Source organism: Leucopleurus acutus, assembly GCF_964270905.1.
Source record: "Leucopleurus acutus genome assembly, chromosome: 9".
NCBI lineage: Eukaryota > Metazoa > Chordata > Mammalia > Artiodactyla > Delphinidae > Leucopleurus > Leucopleurus acutus.
Window position 1 is genome coordinate 33,713,140 of NC_139144.1, and position 18,838 is coordinate 33,731,977.

Here is an 18,838-nt window from a genome sequence, read left to right on the forward strand (position 1 = left end):
TTTGTTGTGCACTGGGAGTGTGTATTATTAGGATTATGTCTGTGTATGCTTTTGAAACCTTGGTGATACCGTCTGTCAACTTTTTATTGAGTTTTTCACTTTTAGAATATGTAGGTAAGCTAGAACACAACAGTTTGGATGACTGTTACAAACAAGGTAAGTAAAAGATGCCAGACATGAGAGATTACATGTCTACTCATATATATTTATATAGAAATTTAAACAGGCAAAATTAATCTATGGTGTGAGAAGCCTAGGGGAGGGGCAGTTACTGGAAGGAGGTACTGGTTGGTGGGGCTTCTGGGACACTGGTGTGTCTTAGTTCTGCATCTCGATATGCATGTTCACCTTGTGAAAATTCATTGAGATGTATGCTTAAGGTTGGGTACTTTTCCATAATAAGGTTCAAAAATGAAAACAAAACAAAACAAAAGTAAAGCTCCTCTCAAAGTAGATGAGTGGATGCATGGATGGATGGGATGGTTAGGTAGGTAAGGTAGAAAACAGCTTCATTTGCTTTTTTTGGCTCACTACCACCCCTGTCTCTCTGCCCCAAATCAAATCATAAACTCCACAAGGGCAGGGACTGCTTACTCCCTTGGGGACTGGCTCATAATAGGTATTGAGAATTTATAGTGATTGATTAACCTGAGTATTAAATCCTACCCATCTCAGTTGAGTAGCTTAGAGAATTTTGTCCTTTGATTCTTTTTTTCTTTTTCTTTTTCTTTTTTTTAATATTTATTTATTTATTTGGCTGCACGGGGTCTAAGTTGCAGCATGTGGGATCTAGTTCCCTGACCAGGAATCAAACCCGGGCCCCCTGCATTGGGAGCGTGGAGTCTTAATCACTGGACCACCAGGGAAGTGTCCCTGTCCTTTGATTCTTAAAATATTTAAAATATTTGTATTTAAGAGGTTGAAGTAAGGGAGGTGTATATTCGTTACATCCTTTCCATTCTGATTTGGAAAAACTGGCCAGGATGACGACTGCCCACTCCTCTCTTGCTGTGCCGGTGCTCATAGGCTGTTACTGACCTTATGGGTAATAGCTTAGTCACGAGCGGGGTTTTTTTTGTTTTCCTTTTTTGTTTGTTTGTTGGGTTTTTGTTTGTTTCTTTGTTTTGTTTTGGGGTTTTTTTGGGCACACCATGCGGCTTGTGGTATCTTAGTTCCCCAACTAGGGATTGAACTCAGCGCTCTCAGCAGTGAGAGCGCTGAGTCCTAACCACTGGACCACCAGGGAATTCCCTAGTCAGGGTTTGACAAAGTGGTTTTTTACTTTATTGGTAGATGGCAAATATGTTCCCTTTGGAAACTTGTTGGTCTTTCCTATGTGTCCTTCAAAGGAAAAGTGCAGGTCGGCGGGGGAGAAGTGTATGTGTGTTCTGGGTTTGCTGCTTCTTCAGTGGCTTTATTCAGAAGTTTTAGAGCCAGTAATCCTGAGTGGATTAGGTGGGTATTGCTTTGCTGAAAGGTTTGTTTTATAGCTCGGTTCCTCTTCCCACCCCCTGCTCCTTGTCAACTTTCAGAGCTTTAGACAAACTGAATGGATTCCAGCTGGAGAACTTCACACTGAAAGTGGCCTACATCCCTGACGAAATGGCTGCCCAGCAGAACCCCTCGCAGCAGCCCCGAGGTCGCCGTGGGTTTGGGCAGAGGGGCTCATCGCGGCAGGGGTCTCCAGGATCCATGTCCAAGCAGAAACCGTGCGACTTGCCTCTACGTCTGCTGGTTCCCACCCAATTCGTTGGAGCCATTATAGGAAAAGAAGGTGCTACCATTCGGAACATTACGAAACAGACCCAATCTAAGTGAGTATTCCTGAGTGTGTGGGGGCCTTCATGCTTTCCCCTTTGGATCTTAATAACAGAGTGGGTTGTCTTGGTACTTTGTGTCCTTCTGAACATGGTAATGATCCCTTCTTGTATGGTACTTGGGAACCCGGAAAACCTTTGTGATTTGATACCCTTTTTATTTTTAATAAATAAATAAAATAAATGTATTTATTTATTTACGGCTGCGGTGGGGTGCACGTGGGCTTTCTCTAGTTGCGGCGAGCGGGAGCTACTCTTCGTTGCAGTGCGCGGGCTTCTCATTGCGGTGGCTTCTCTTGGTGTGGAGCGTGGGCTTCAGTAGTTGTGGCTCGAGGGCTCTAGAGCGCAGGCTCAGTAGTTTGTGGCACGTGGGCTTAGTTGCTCTGCGGCATGTGGGATCTTCCTGGACCAGGGATCGAACCCGTGTCCCCTGCATTGGCAGGCGGATTCTTATCCACTGCGCCACCAGGGAATTCCTGTGACTTGATATCTTAGTGTTCATTTCATATAAACCTGGGGCTAAACCTTAATCTCAAAGGGAACTTCAAATTTTCACACATGAATGGAAAACAAATGATACTTAATCCACTCCTGATGAGGGAGGCCCTGATAAACAAAAGGGCAGCTTCTAGGTTCTCTGCTCCCCCATCTCCACTCTGACCTCCAGTGATAACTGCCTTCAGTGCTTTTGGAAGTCATTTTCTGGGTCCAATACAGAGATAGTTTTTCAGTCTTGCTTTACTTCAGTGAAGAATCATTCAGCTATGGTCCATAGTTATCCTGTGTTTAAGCCATGTAGTTAGAATGGTTGTTTCTTTAGGATGTAGTTTGATAGTTTTAATTTGCAGATTTTGAGGAATTAGAAGATTCTCCATCAAACCTTGGCGCTAACTTTTTAGGAGTAGAAAGCAGGAGCTATTTGTTTTTATTTACCACTGTAGCCCCAGTGGTGGGCATGTTGCCTTATATGTAGGTGGGTCTCATATTTGTCAAACGAGTGAAATAACTATATGTGAATTATATTTAATGCCCTTAAAATATATCTAAGGTACCTTCTCAATTTTGAAGCTCCAGTGATTATATATTCATTGTTTTGCTTTAGTAACCATCCTGTTTGCTTTAGTAACCATCCTGTTATGCTGTAGTGAAGATTTTGACCCAAAGAAACTTGATAATGAACTCTGTCCTCACCCTTAGTTCTGTAAATTGCTACCAGGCACACCTCTGGGACAGCTGCTGCCATATTTCCTGAAGAACTCTGCGTGTATTAGGGAGAAGAGGCTGTGTGTACAAATCTCTCTTGTGTCATTCTATAGGAAAGGGTAGGGAAATGGCCCCTGGGCCAGCTCCAGAGATGACTGTGGATCATTTTGCTTTTTAAATTTAGTAAGAAAAATTATCATTTTGTGTGGTTCAAGGAGTTAAGCAGAGTCTTCTTCAGAAACTGCGACTAAACCTTGTGCTGTGTATATCTTGCCTATGTGTTTGTTTCAACAGGCTTAAGAGGCTGTCCATGTTCATCACAGGCACCATGCCTGCCTTGAGCTGACTGACTCATTTCTCACGCAGAAACAAACGAACTGTGTCTAGTGGTGGTTGCGTACCCACTCCCCTGTGGAGTGACATCTGGTCCTGCCTTCCCCTGCTTTGAAGCAGCAGTTGCTGGGTGCTGGTTACGTTTGTGCAAACTCATTGGCTTTGACTTCATAATGTAGAGTGTGGGGAAGACAACTGAACCATAGCCTCATCACTTTTCATCTTAAATTTGCCTGGTTTTAATATTAAAATTGAAGGGCTTCTTGCTTCCCTTGATTCCCCGTTACCTGCAGAAACTAATTATTCAATGGTTTGCCTTCCTTGTCACATGGCAGATTAAAGTTGTTCCTTTTAAAGCTACTCATTTCCTTGTAGGAGGAAAGAGCTTCTGTGATTTAAATTGCACTGTTTGTTTTATTTAAGCAGGAAGATGGAGGATGGAGCGGGAAGGGAAGCAATTTTTGTTGTATCCGATGATTCACTTGCAGCTCTGCCAGCGGATTTAATTAACTCTTGCCATTGAAACTAGTCATTATCAGATCTTCTATTTCTGGAATGGCCTTGCAGGGCTACCCTAATCTGTAAAGCAACATCACGTTCTCTCAGACGATCAGAGTTTAGTAATCCTTAACACAGTGAGCAGATGGAAATAAACCGGGAGGAGGGAGACTAACATGTTACCTACTAGAAGAGAGACAATACTTACAGTGATTGGGGATTGAAACCAGTGACTGGAAAGATGGTTCCTGAGATCAGAACTGTTATCTAAGATACTTTTCTTATTGGTTATTTCTAGATATCCCTTATTTGTTTCACTTCTACATTGCCCTAATTTTTAGTTACAGGTTTTAATTCTGAGATAAATCTTCAGTTTTCAATCAGACATTTAGGAAAGTGAAATCCAGGCCTTGATTTTATTGGCAGGATGAAGTGGTCCTTCTCATGACCACGAGTTACGCAGCTCTTCATCTAGTGTTTGAGTGGCCAGGGGAACTCACCAGTACTTAATTTTCCCTGAACACATTTTTTTTTTTGATAGTTGATTTTCTTTCTTGTACTTTTTAAACAGAAGACTTATTTTTGTATTTAATTCAAAACATACAAGTATGTACGTTAAAAAACAAAAACAAAGAGCTAATCTTCATCTAACCCTCAAGGTGACCATTGTTAAGTTGGGGATATGTCTTTACAGGACTCGTTCCTTGTACCTACTAACATGTGTAGCTTTAAATGAGAAATCATACCATGGTATGTATTGCATTTTTTTTCACCTAAGATCAAAGACCTCTAACTATGTTGGCACCTGTAATTTAACCACATGGTTTCGAACAGCTGTATAGTATGGATGTAATGTTATTTAACTGTTTCTTCCTGAGAGGTATTTCAAAGATAATTCCAACTTTCTTTCTATTACAAATAGTGCTACAGTGAACGTTCCTGCACTAGTGATTTTCAAGCAGTAGTGGTCCCACCCTGCAGACGTTCGGCAATGTCTGGAGACATTTTTGGTTGTCACATGTGGATGAGAGGGGGGTGCCACTGGCGTCTAGTGGGCAGAGGCCAGGGATGCTGCTGGACATCCTACAAGGCACGAGACGGCCTCCACAGCAAAGCACTAGTCTGATCCGAAAGGTCAATACTGCAAAGGGTGAAAAACACCCGTCTTGGCCCATGTATGAGACTACATCTGTGGGAGGCGTTACGAGAAGTAGGATTCTTAGGTCAAAAGATCATAAGCGGGGCTTCCCTGGTGGCGCAGTGGTTGAGAGTCCGCCTGCCGATGCAGGGGACACGGGTTCGTGCCCGGGTCTGGGGGGATCCTGCGTGCCACGGAGCGGCTGGGCCCGTGAGCCATAGCCACTGAGCCTGCGCGTCCGGAGCCTGTGCTCCGCAACGGGAGAGGCCACAGCAGTGAGAGGCCCGTGTACCGCCAAAAAATAAAAAAATTGTAAGCAGCTCAGCTCTGATAGGTCCTGGCGGTTTGCTCTGTACTCTGCACCGAACAGAAGGGTGGCCATGCCCAGATGCGCATCCTCTTGCCAGCACTTGATTTCATCCATTAACATGCTCGCAGGCCTAGAAGAAAATGACACCTTGTTTTAATGACCAGTGACGTGGAACATCATTTTGTGTTTACTGGCCATTTGTTTTTCTTTGAAGTGAAATTGCCATCTCTTTGGCTTCCATTCCCATCAGTGTTTGTTATGCACTTTCCTCTCTCAAGGATGCAAAATGTAGAAAGAGCCCTGCCAGAGGAAACAGAGGAGCGAAATTCCCACATGTGACGGATCGTGGACATACAGTATCGCATCAGGAGTTCCACCTGGCTTGTGGAATTCCAGCTCCAGTCCTCTTGGCTTGTGTTCCTGTCCCCCTTGGTTTTACAGCAGAAGAAAGCCTTTTGTTTGAAGCCAGGCTCTCGGACATGAGATGTTTGACCTGTGGCACCTAAAAGGAAAATTAAGCACATGCAGCTTGGGCAGAATGAAAAGATGCCCCTGCATGAGCAAAGATAGGGGAGTACTCCTGGAGGTAAAATTGGTCTCATCCATGGTGATAGCTTATCGAGACTTGATGCTTTTGAGGGGAGTGAGTCATCCACTCTGCCCGGAAGTGCTGTGACTTCAAAGTTGGTAATTACAGACGCTATTGTGAATACACGCTTACAGCTCTTGTTTTCCTCTCCCTTTGTGCCCACCGGAAGAATTGACGTCCACCGTAAAGAGAATGCAGGTGCCGCTGAGAAGTCAATTACTATTCTCTCTACCCCTGAGGGCACTTCTGCGGCTTGTAAGTCTATTCTGGAGATTATGCATAAAGAAGCTCAAGATATAAAATTGTGAGTAAAGAGGATTACCCCGTGAAGAGGCTGATATTTACACTGTCTTATTTTGGAATTCTGTGACACAGTTCTTGGGAATTGCCAACAAAGAGAGAGAAATAACTGTCCCAGAGAGCGACAGAGGGTTGGCACTATTGATTTGGTAATAAAGCATAAGTCTTTTAAATACTTTGTTTTCATTCATGTTTGGATATGTTGTGAGTGGTGTAATGGGAAAAGTCTAGCTGTAAAAGAAGGCAATTGGGTGTCATAGGAAGCTCACCTAAGGTCCAAGAAGTATCCCTGGGATTTACCCAAAGCAGGGACCCCAAATCCTCACTCCTTTACTTGGAGCTCGTTGGAGCTCTGTCCATGCAGCAGCAGGGAGTGTGGAGGTGGGGAAACCCCTAATCATGTGCTGCGGTAAACTGGAGATTGACGGGGCGTTTCAGGTTGAAACTCTTAAGTATCTTTTGCACAGGAACCTTGAGCAGAGGTTGGGTTCTCTGCTGCTTGTAGCATCCAGCACAGTGGTGTGCTCAAAGTAGGATCCAGAGTAAGATGCTAGACTTAGCTTGGGGACCTAATGACTAGCATTTAATTTGTAGGGACCTTTGAAATTTATTACATATATTTTAATTATAAGGTATTATATGTTGCTGTATTATAAGATTAAAATTCTTTTTTAGTACAGAGAAAAGTAAAGAAAAAGCCCACCATTCAGATAACCCCAATGACATTTTAAAACAATGCTACATATATGACTTGGAAATTCAGAAAGGTACACAGTGAAAAGTGAAAGCTGTCCCTTCCTGCTCTTATACTGTTTCCCCAAGGTGTAACCACTGTTGAGTTTCTTTTGTTTCCCTCTATAAATTGTGCATGTTACCTCCAGGACTGTGTTTTAAAATTATTCTGAAATCACACTGGTTTGCATTTGTACATGGTGTTCTGGTACTCAGGGTTTCAGAATATGGGTTTGAGTAAGGTATTTTCAAAGAGCTAACAGAATCCATTTTGGGAAGACATTCCCTGAGATGAATAAAAGAAAACTTTTAAACATTAACTCCTATCCAAATACTTGCCAGTGTTCTTTCACCCCCTCTATTCATGCATTGCTAGAATGTAGGCTAATGGTCAGCACGCTTTAAACTATACCTAGCAGAATTCTTCCTATATGGTAGGTAGGAAGTAAATGTTTAATGAACGAATATTGTCTTTTTACCCTACGGTAGGTTTACTTACCCTGATTTGATGGCCCTTTTTTTTGCTTTGTTTTTTTCTTTCTTTACAGCACAGAAGAGATTCCCTTGAAGATTTTAGCCCATAATAACTTTGTAGGACGTCTTATTGGTAAGGAAGGAAGAAACCTTAAAAAAATTGAGCAAGACACAGACACTAAAATCACAATATCTCCGTAAGTGCTGGCTTGCTTTCTTTTGAATCAGAAAACTTTCACACACCGTTTCTAAGCTGTAGGTTATATATTAAGCATTTTACAACTCTTGGAGCTGGCCTGTACCACCATACTTATACTTCATTTCTCAAACTGAGTCTACTGCCTGCTTATCTGTTTCTAACTCATAGTGAAAGTATTATCTGTTCCCACTAAAAAGGCAGGATGCACTAAATACTTCACATTCATATTTCCTAGCTGAAGTCTTGGTCAGGTTTTCTGGCATATACTCCCAAAGTTGGAATATATAACCCAGTGTATTATGCACTGCTGTGTAACAAATTATCCCAACACTGGACCGCTGACGACAAGGGTAAGCATTGACTGCTCACCTAGTTTCTGTGGGTCAGGAATTCAGGAACAGCTTGACTGGGCGGTGCTGTTTGGGGATCTCTTGATGTTGCTGAGAAGTTGATGGCAGCTCTGGGAGTGAGGCCTCAGCTCCTCACCTCCTGGGCCTCTCCACAGGGCTGTTTGCGTGTCTTAAAGACACGGCAGCTCTCTTCCCTCAGAGTGAATGATCTAGGAAAGAGCAAGACGGAAGCGGCAGTGTCTTTTATAGCATAGCCTCAGAAGTCACACTTTTTACCATTTTTCTATTGCTGTTGACATGTTGGCTCTAGTTAGTGTGGGAGGAGACTGCCCATCCCTGGGGAGTGGGGATTTGGAGGCTGGCCCCCATGCCTGGGGCCATGAATGCCCTGAAATTGTATGGAAAGGCCTTTGTCTTCTGAGGGTGACTTTCCTTCAGAGTACCCCCCAAAAAGTCGAAGAATAGTAGAGAAAGACTGGGGCAATATGTTCACGTAGTAAGGAGTTTTCAAAGAAAGGGATGGAAAGGAAGTGGGAGAGTTGTGCTTTGTGGGAAAGAAAGGAAAAACCGCAAAGTGGTAAAAATAACAAATGATCCTACCCTGTCTTGAATTTTATGCTCAGAAAGGGGAGGGTTTTAATAGAAAATAATCTTAAATCTATTCTGGAAGCAACATTTTAAAAATTGTAACAGAAAATGCTTGGCAGTGGAGAGGTGGATTGAGCCTGGAGATGAGACCTACACTTGTTTGTCTAAGACAAATCATCTTCATTGTGTAGATGTCTATATTTTTAGCGAGTTTAGGAAAAATATCCTATTCATCTGGCTCAAGTCTAGCTTGAGACATTCTGCTAGTAGTGAAAATGAGAATTTGAACCCTAGGAACATGAAGGGGAGCTGTCTCAATATTCTGTATCCTTTCCATCTGTGTATTTAGTCTTATCTCCATGGTAAGTATCTCCCACTGGTTCCCTTCAAGGCTGTTGAGTGGCTCAGGCTTAGGTGGTCTCAGTTGTCACCTGAATGGATTTTGAAACTTCAACAGAAGCTGAGTGAAGCAGGGAGTTTCTGAATATTGCTGTTGCATTCTAACTTTTTAGTTGTCTAAATGGTCATTGAGGGACTATTTTTAAAATTTAGTCAAAATGGATTGATTTGTATTATTTCCTGAAGCCTACATCAATCTAAATTCTAAAATTACCGTCAAAAATAAGTTTAAATTCTGGCTTGCCCTTTTGGAATATTTCCGTGCTTATTCCTTGCTTGGCGACCTAGAAAATGCAATTGCATGAGAATGCCAGTTAACGCCTCGAATTGGTCAGTGCAGACTAGGAACATACTCATTAAAGGTTATGTTCATTTGGTTCTTGGTTTCCACTAAAACTATAGATTCCTCCGATCATCTTCTTTACATTTCACTGTTAAATTGTGAAAATAGTTCACCTTAAGTGGTCAAGAAGTGCACTCTGTTTAAAACATGGACTTAATCGAACTGTGTACACTCAGCAATGTTTATTGAGAAGGTGGGAGGGGCAGTATTTTCTCTCATGCAGTTTTACAATTCTTGGAGTCATGTCTTTTGGGGCTTACTCATCTTTCATCATGGCTAACCACCCACTTTTACATATTGCCAGCCTCCACAGTTGGGTTTTAATTGCCATCTGTGGCTGGACTATTACTGTCTTCCTCCTATAATTTCCAGTCTTTTTCTTTCCCCTCTGTTTCAATCTGCAGGTTGCAGGAACTGACGCTGTACAATCCAGAGCGCACCATTACGGTCAAAGGCAGTGTGGAAACATGTGCCAAAGCTGAGGAAGAGATCATGAAGAAAATCAGGGAGTCTTATGAAAATGATATTGCTTCCATGAATGTTAGTTTTAATATGAAGGAAATGTCTTTATTTTGATGAACAATCAAAAGATGTTTTCAATTGCATTAACATTGATTCCTTTAAGGGTGTCTTTGTTAGATGTGGTTTCTAATTGATTTTTAGCACCACGGTGAGTGCCCTGGGATAGTTGGCAAGATGCAGACTTTGACATCAGGCTTGGCTATCTCTGTGATTTTAGCCAACTTTGAGCCTTAGCTTCCTTACCTGTGAGGTAAGGCTAATACCTCCCTTAAAAAGGTTAATCTCTCCCATACCATGTGAGTTGGAGGGAGATGATAGTATTATAGGAATGTGGGCTTTAGAGGTCTGTGAACTGGGTTTGAATCCCAGCTCAACCATTTATTAGCTGTACCTCTATTCTCTTGGACAACTTATTTGGTCTCTCTGAGCACCAGTTTCCTCATCAGTAAGATGGGGCTACTGCCTACATGGCATGCTTATTAGGATTATAATAGATACCGTGCATATAAAAGCTACCGTTATGAATACAAATTTAAAATTTGGTTACTCATAAACCTTGGAGATAACAGAATTTCAAATGACAAAACAATCTGTGTAGTGCAAGTGCATTGCTGACATTCCTTAATGGATGGAATGGTGCAGAAAATGCAGTGTTTCCAAAGTCTATCTTGAATTTTCAAGTAAATGATTAAAAAACAGTTCCTTGGTTGGGCCTGTCATCTGAAACATTACACCTAAAAGAAGGGAAAATGTGAAAATGATAATTACCTTTGTGAGAGGAGCCTGGAATGCTAATCATTTTACCCCCACATGACTGCTGCCTACCTACCTTCCTTCACATTATAACTGCTCATCCAAATGTTTCAGAGTCGCCTGGGGGTAAATTCAGCCCCATAGACCTTTAAAAAAGATTCTTGAGTGTGCTCAAGTCTGAACTCTGTAGTCCCCACCTTATTTCCTTAACCCTTATCAAATTAAGCCAAAACAAAATCCCATTTCTGGCTCCTGGATCCATTCCAAAGATAGGTTTAATTGTAGAAGACATGGGGATTGGACCTGATTTCCAAAGGGCTTGATTTTGTTTTGGGTCTTTAGACTCATGACTGCCAAATTTTTTCCATGGCGTAAAGATCTCTTAATATCTGCTATCTGGTTTGCTCTTCAATGAACAAATCTTGTTTGCTTGTTTCTTCAATTAATGCAAGATTTTCAGTCTCTATTTACTGTGTGCCCAGAGTGTACAGATTACATATATGTCTGAGCGCTGTGAGCTGGTCGTAAAGGCAAGAAAGCTGTGTTCCCTGCTTTGAGGAACCTAGCATGGCTTCAGGTCAAAGAGGAGGCAGACGGCACATGGATTTTAAAATATCAAGAATTATAAACAGACATAACCTACATACTCAAGTATAATCACATGGAACATCTGCTTTGTTCTAAAATTTGAGTCATAAAACGAGGTCACAGTCTGGATATTATCACATATAAATGCTCACTTACACTTGATCTTGTAATTGTAAAATGAAGGGACCTTTTTACCATTGCAGCTTCAAGCACATTTAATTCCTGGATTAAATCTGAATGCCTTGGGTCTGTTCCCACCCACTTCAGGGATGCCACCTCCCACCTCAGGGCCCCCTTCAGCTATGACTCCTCCTTACCCACAGTTTGAGGTAAGACAATGTGCCTTGGCTTTCTTTATGGTTGAGGGGGATGAAGTCAAAGGGACACAGTCAGGCTCTGTTGCCCTCGAGTAGTGTGACATTAAATGCTAATTGGGAAAAATCTTAATGCGAAACCTGGTCCCCGTGTGATCTCTCGTCAGTTAGGAGCCAGCACAGGCTTTTCAATTCTTGTCACTAGAACCTTCTTATCTTTGCAGAGTAGACCCGTGAGTTATTTCTTTTGAAGTTCTTGAGTGGTAGGGTTGTTAATGTATGTTTTCAAATATCAAAGGAAAAGTTTGAGACTTTGAGGAGGGGGAAAGAGGTTAGTTATTTTTAAATGTTGAAGGAAGGGATTTTTAAAAGGCTTCCTTCATCTTGAACTTCACCTGAAAGTTTACTGCTTTGAAAGGTCAGTAGAGACTAGACACGCTTTCCACTTTGAACGTTTGTACTTATTACACAGCTCAGGTAGTCGTGCCCACAAATCTATTGTGCATGTGTGTGTTTGTGTGCAAACATTAAACAGCTTTTATTTGTTTTGTAAACAGGTGGATTATTAAGAAATAATCCTTATTTTTATATTTGCTTTTTAAGAGTAGCATTTTTCCTGAGGTCAGAAATAGGAGACCAGTGATAGTATGAAAATAAAGGCAGCCTAGCAGACACTGTATACAATAATTTTTTTTGAAAGAAGTGCACAATTCAGGTGCATCAACAGTAATAACTGGAGGTAGACAATCATGTGAAATAAAATTAACATTCTAGGATCTTCCTTCTTGAATTTGTTTTTACGTCTCTCCCTTCCTGTTTGGCTCTCGTATCACATAAAGTTGTGAGCGGTACCTGCTACACCAAATTTAGGGAAATGTCCAGGGAGAAAAGGTGGGGGACTCTGTTCTCTCAGTGCCTAGAATACATGTAGAGTAAAATGCAACTGGAGTTCTACAGAGAACACAGATCGTTGAGATGGTTCGTGTTTTATCCCCATAAGAATGAGAATTTCCTTTGCCTGTTCTTGAAGCTACCAGGCTGTCAGGTGTGCTTGGCTTTTGCCATGGTCTTGCAGTGTGTGTGTTTCTGCCTTTGCTGTTGGCGACGTTTGCATCTTCCCCTGCCCCTCATCTGCCACTTCAAACCTCTTTGGGTAAAAACCATGTAACAAAGCCCATTAATCTAAAGATAGACATCAGAATTTCATATCAAGTGTGAATAGATAGATGATGTATTTTATAAAGCTTTGCACCGGCAGCTACAGGTGATGTGAAGTGACTGAGGTGTTTGTACCTTGGTGCTAAAGGGGAGGGGTGTAAAGAGACAAGAGCCAGCTCTGTTTGTGTTAGTCTCCTCTTCTTTGCTCTGGGTTTCTTTTCTTATGCATGCAGTGAAGAAACCGAGATAAACGAATTATCTCTAAGGACTCTTCTTTCAGGTCAAACATTACTAGTTTTTACAGAGTTCGATTTTGTTTCTTAAAAATTGAAGGTTTGCAGCAACCTGCATTGAGCAAATCTATTGGTGCCATTTCCCCAATAGCATTACTTTTAATTAGGTATGTACATTTTTTAGACGTAATGCTACTGCACACTTAATAGACAACAGTTATATACAGTATAAACATTATTTATGTGCACTGGGAAACAAAAAAATCTGTGCGACTCACTTTATTGTGATACTCGCTTTAATGCAGTGGTCTGGAACTGAACCTGCAATGTCTCTGAGGTATGCCTGTATTTAAAAACTGGGTTAGAGAATTAAAGCTTGGCAGGTGTTTGCTCTCAGCACTCTGATACTCCTCCATTGCATTTACAGCTGCTGATGAGAAGCTTACTGTTCTGCAGAAGCTCTCACAGAGAAGTCAGGTTACTCACTAAGATAGTCTCTTTATCCTTGATTCCTGTAGGTTAGCAGCAAATCTCTGCTTTTACTTTAAATATATATTGCCTGGCAAGGAGTCATGTATTGCTTCCTCTTTTAGAGTTTCATTTTTTTCTCTACACGTGTTTTCTCACCTCTGCTTTGTAACATGAAAGTAGAATTGATGCATCCTGTCTTTGGATAAATCCCTTGTCGCTGTTCTAGTCCAGAATTTTGCCCATGCCTCCTCCTAAAACATACTCTTCTTCCCGGAACCTGCCAGGTTGATTTTTCCCATAGAGCCAAAGAGTTGGTTCTTCCAACAGACAAAAGTCTCTACTTCCTGCCTGGCAGCTGGCTTACGCAGTACTTCATTGGCCAACTTCAAGTTTATAAATGACAGGAAATGCTCCTTTCAGAAATGCTCAAACAGTAGGGAAGAGGCGTTTGGCAGCTCGTGAGCAGAGTAAGAGCTGGAATTGGCATTGCACACAACAACATCCATAGCTGGATGGTCTTGGCGGCTTGCGTCGGGGTTGGGAGACGTTAGTTCAGGCGCCGTGGTCTCCATAATTCTGCTAGCGTCTTCGGAGTCTCTCCAAGTCTCTAGAACAATAGTGTAATCTGAAAATTGCTAACGTGGCTGCTTATGGAAGAGGCAAGAAAGGTGAACACTTCTTCTTAGGTCTTACCTAGTTTGAAGTGCTCTTTAAGAAACAAAATATAATTTGAAAGGGATTTTTAGATCAAATGACTCTCATGGAGTCTTGTAGTCCTACTGTTCAGGATTTCTTACTGTGGGTGCAGCTCTTTTGTTAGTAAACAACTTCAAAGTAAATAACTCGTTGCATATATTTATTATCTCTGAGAGGTCTTGGTTACTTAGTTATAGGGAGAAACTTTCTTTGCTTTTTTATTTATTTATTTTTTAAAACTTAAATATTCTGTTCAGGTCATGAAGTTGAGTAAACCCAACTTCAGTTCCAGACCAAAATCCATTAAAACAAACAAAAAAAAAAACCCCAGGAGTATGTATTTTACAAGCCACAGGGAGACACTGGCATTCTTCCAGATTCCTGGAGGCTGGTCTTGTTGGCTGGCATGCATGTCGCCATGCCTTTGTGATGTCTTAGGTTCTGTTCCCCACAATGTAAATACACTTAACCTTACTGTTTGCTCATTCTTGTATTTCCTCATGATAGATGATTAGGAATTACTCATTGGCAGACTTCACCAGTTATGCAAACTTTCAGTTGAGCAGCTTTGTTCTTCTGTTATTTCAAGCTATAGCGTAGGGTCTGCCAAGAAGTCCAAAGGAAGTTTTGCCAATAGGCATCTGGCAGAAATCCACTGGGAAACAGCTTGTGACCTGAATGTCTTTCACCTCTGAAAGTTTAGGAAGAAGCGTTCAGGATAATGCAGCTGAACATTAACTTACATGCAAAGAATGTGTAACGCTATAGGGTAATGCTGATGCGTTTTTTTTAAGCTCATCTCAGAGTCTTAGATTCACAGGTGAAACAGACTTATCATAACCCATTGTTCTGGCTTCTTAGTTTTACATGTAAAAATTATGTTTATCTGGGTGTTCTAATCCTGAAAACATGGCTTACTACACAGAATCCCATATAAGAATGGGCCAGTTTAATGACTGTCCAGTAGACAGGATGTTTATGCGAGGTGCCTTATATTCCCAGAGGAAAGTTTCCTTGATGACAAGAAATTTATGGTCAGGGATGTGCTTGGTGGATATGGAACTGGAACAAAGGGATTTGGGTGGCGTTCAGAAACATCTTCATCAGGCTTCAGACACCTGATGAGTCACCTTTTCATTAAGGTGCTATTACCAACAGTACACACCGCGCTGTCTGTCAGTCCAGGACACGGCCTCCTGGCAGGCTTCATTTACTTCCCTCTAACCTCTCAGTGTGGAACTTCTTTCTGTCTGCATACTGATGCTTTCTTTATGTCTTTGCCCCTTCTTTCTATTATAGTTTGGTCCTTTTAGCCCTTCTCTACTGTCTACCATTCCTTTTCCAAATCTTCACTCAACTTTTAAATTCACTCTTAATCTCCGTAATGGATTTGTTACCTCCTACCCCACCTCCCCAAAATCAGTAGAACAAAACATCTATAGCCTCTCATCCATGACTGTATCAGAAAGATGATTTTGCTTTTGTTCAACATTTGAGACTACAACACACTTTCTGCCCGTGAGCTTTTCTCGTAGCCATGGTCCTCGGTATCTTCTAGGCGGAGACATGCTCAGGCTACATTTGTGAGGCTCTGGGACTTTTGCTCTGGGGATGATGCCTGTTACATTCGGCGTCTGAGGACATTCAGAAGTTGCTGTCTGGGGTCAGTCCCAGGAAAAGTAGTTTTTACTAAACAAATAGTTTTTCTCAAGATGTGGTAAATCATGTAACTAATTTTTTTAATTAGCTGCTAGGAAGCTTAGAGTCAAATTTGTATAATAACAGCATTTCTGGTTTTATCTTTTCTGTTGAGGTCCCTATGCTTTTATTTCTTCACCTCCTTTGTCTTATCTTTCTATTGTGTATTTTGTAAGCAGCATAAAGTATTTCTGGAACATGGCCCAGAAAGCAAATAATTATATAGTCATGGCAAAATACAATGGGGCAGACCTGGGTGAGTTACACATTAGATTTAGTCTGATCCTTAGGTCTTTATTACTGCCAGCCCCCAACTCCTCCCGCCCCCCCTAAAAAAAAAGTTTATTATTCGGAAGAACATTACATGGATGTTCTCAGTGAGATAGAAGTTAGATTCTATCTTTACTTTAAAAAATTGGTTCAGATTAACATACCAGTTTTAATATAAGGACCAGAATGACAAAATAAATTGATACTAACATTGAGCACAGTTTATGGGCAATGTCAGCATTAATTCATTCCTGTCCAGTTATTAAAATAAGAGAGGCCTTAAAGTGTCCCTCTGGAATAAATGGTATGTGGTAATTGCCTAACACCCTAGCAGGCTGTGAGGTACAGTGCTTTCAGAAGAGAGGCATTGGGCTTCCCTGGTGGCGCAGTGGTTGAGAGTCCGCCTGCCAATGCAGGGGACGCGGGTTCGTACCCCGGTCCGGGAAGATCCCACATGCCGCGGAGCGGCTGGGCCCGTGAGCCATGGCCACTGAGCCTGCGCATCCGGAGCCTGTGCTCCACAATGGGAGAGGCCACAACAGTGAGAGGCCCGCGTACCGTTAAAAAAAAAAAAAAAAAAAAGAGAGGCATTGTTCTTATGACTTAAAATTATTTCATTCTTCAGTATTTCCATTTGGTTCTTCGCTGATGAATAGCAGTAGAAGTTGACTTGGCCAAGCGGTGCCGGATAGGCCTCTTTCACAAATATCCAGTCAAGAGTTCAGTGGGAAGGCAAAACCTCTTCTGCTATGTGTGTTCCAGGAATGCTTATAGAGCCCCAAGGGAATCTTCCTTAGACTGACAGCGGTATTAAGGCCTGCAGTGTGTTACAACATCCTAGGAAACATACCAAAGATATACCAAGTTGTAAAGAGTATAGTATGCACATCTATTTGTACAGATGCTGAAGAAACAAAATGTACAATGGTTTTTGTCAAGAATATTTTCTGGAGTTGAATTTTAGATTAACTTGTATAGGAAATAAGGAGGTACATGGTGGGGTGTGGTTACAGATAAAGGAAGAGACTTAGAAGAGCAGAGTTCAGAAGATTTTTATGTGTGGGAAATGAGACATGGGGTCTAGAATCACACACTGCTTAATACTTGTAAGTGTGAAAGGCATGTTTCGAACCAAAATGACTTCCCCCTGTCTTTTACACATTTATTCACCCTAAGATAAATTAATTAGCATGAGAATTTGGAAATATCAATTTTAAATGTTCATGTTCTGATCTAGCATTTTTATTACCTAAAACCTTAGAATTATTTGTACAAGGGCACACGATTTACGTTTAAAGATTTGATTGCAGCGTTAGACAAATTGGTGAAAAATCGGAAACCAAACTTTCTAAAGGTCTTTAAAATAGCATCCTCAGATTTAGCAAAATAACTGTCAGGGAAAGATGAAGGAATTGGAGATTTTTTTTGGACAACTTTTCTGTGATGTGGTTATTTTATTCTCATAGTGGAAACAAACATTGAAACCCTTAAGTTTCAGTTAAAAGTGTCTTACACATGCTTAAGATGGATGTATTGCAGGTGAGACAACAAACTTGTTGATTTCTTTTCCTTGTTCTAGTAGAGCATCTTGTCCTTCTCTTTTTTGGTGATTCAATTTTTTTTTTTTTTTTTTGCGGTATGTGGGCCTCTCACTGTTGTGGCCTCTCCCGTTGCGGAGCACAGGCTCCGGACGCGCAGGCTCAGCGGCCATGGCTCACGGACCCAGCCGCTCCGCGGCATGTGGGATCTTCCCAGACCAGGGCACGAACCCGTGTCCCCTGCATCGGCAGGCGGACTCTCAACCACTGCGCCACCAGGGAAGCCCCTTGGTGATTCAATTAAATGCATCCTTTTTGGTAAATTTTTAAATTGAGGTATAATTGATGTACAACATTTTCAGGTGATCCAATATTTGTATAGACTGCAAAATGATCACCACAGTAAGTATAGTTAGTTAACATCCATCACTGCACAGTTACAAAAATTTTCTTAAGTGTGATGAGAACTTTTAAGATCTACTCTTAGCAACTTTAAAATGTGCGATACAGTATTAACTGTAGTCCCCATGCTGTACATACATTACATCCCCAGGGCTTATTTTATAACTGGAAGTTCATACCTTTTGCCCTTCTTTACGTCATTTTTTTTTTACATCTTTATTGGAGTATAATTGCTTTACAATGGTGTGTTAGTTTCTGCTGTATAACAAAGTGAATCAGCTATAATTATACATATGTCCCCATATCTCCTCCCTCTTGCGTCTCCCTCCCACCCTCCCTATCCCACCCCTCTAGGTGGTCACAAAGCACCGAGCTGATCTCCCTCTGCTATGCGGCCGCTTCCCACCAGCTGTCTATATTTTACATTTAGTACTTTACATCATTCTTAATCTTTAGTTTTCCTTATTCAAAATAAAGAAAAATGTTCATGGACTGTCTCTCACGCCCCTTTCAGCATGTTGATGATCAAAGGCTTAAGCTTTTACCACCTACACATTACTAATTTTTTTGACTCATGGAAGTCAAACCAACACAGATGGAGACGAGTGATACAACCAGGGAAGGGAGCATTTCCCTGAGAGCTCTACTGGACATTTTTCGTAACAGTCATTCCTGCAGGTCTATGTATATTGCAAAGTACACCCATACCTGTTGGAATCGGGGTATATACTCACTTTTTGTGAACATGGCTTAGGAGATAGAGAAGCCCAGGTTTGAATCTTGGCTCCAACACCAGTCATTATATGACCTTGTGCAAGTAATCTCTCTGGCTCGGTTTTCTCATCTTTAAAATGGGAATGCTCTTAGTTTCTATCAGTTGGATCAGTTGTGAGGTGTAAATGCACAGAAGCTCACACAGGGG

General features: G+C 41.5%; 1 protein-coding gene across 4 annotated transcripts in view; it reads left to right on the top strand.

The window, feature by feature from the left end:
- Positions 1-18,838, top strand: part of IGF2BP3 (insulin like growth factor 2 mRNA binding protein 3) — a 140,973-nt gene that overhangs the window by 111,262 nt on the left and 10,873 nt on the right. For 3 of the 4 annotated variants that reach the window (XM_082846367.1, XM_082846369.1, XM_082846370.1), the window contains 5 exons: positions 1,533-1,814; positions 6,058-6,192; positions 7,469-7,591; positions 9,678-9,813; positions 11,340-11,465. In XM_082846367.1, the coding sequence (XP_082702493.1) occupies positions 1,533-1,814; positions 6,058-6,192; positions 7,469-7,591; positions 9,678-9,813; positions 11,340-11,465 (802 nt within the window). The remainder of the gene's footprint in view (positions 1-1,532; positions 1,815-6,057; positions 6,193-7,468; positions 7,592-9,677; positions 9,814-11,339; positions 11,466-18,838) is intronic. The other variant, XM_082846368.1, reaches the window with a different exon arrangement.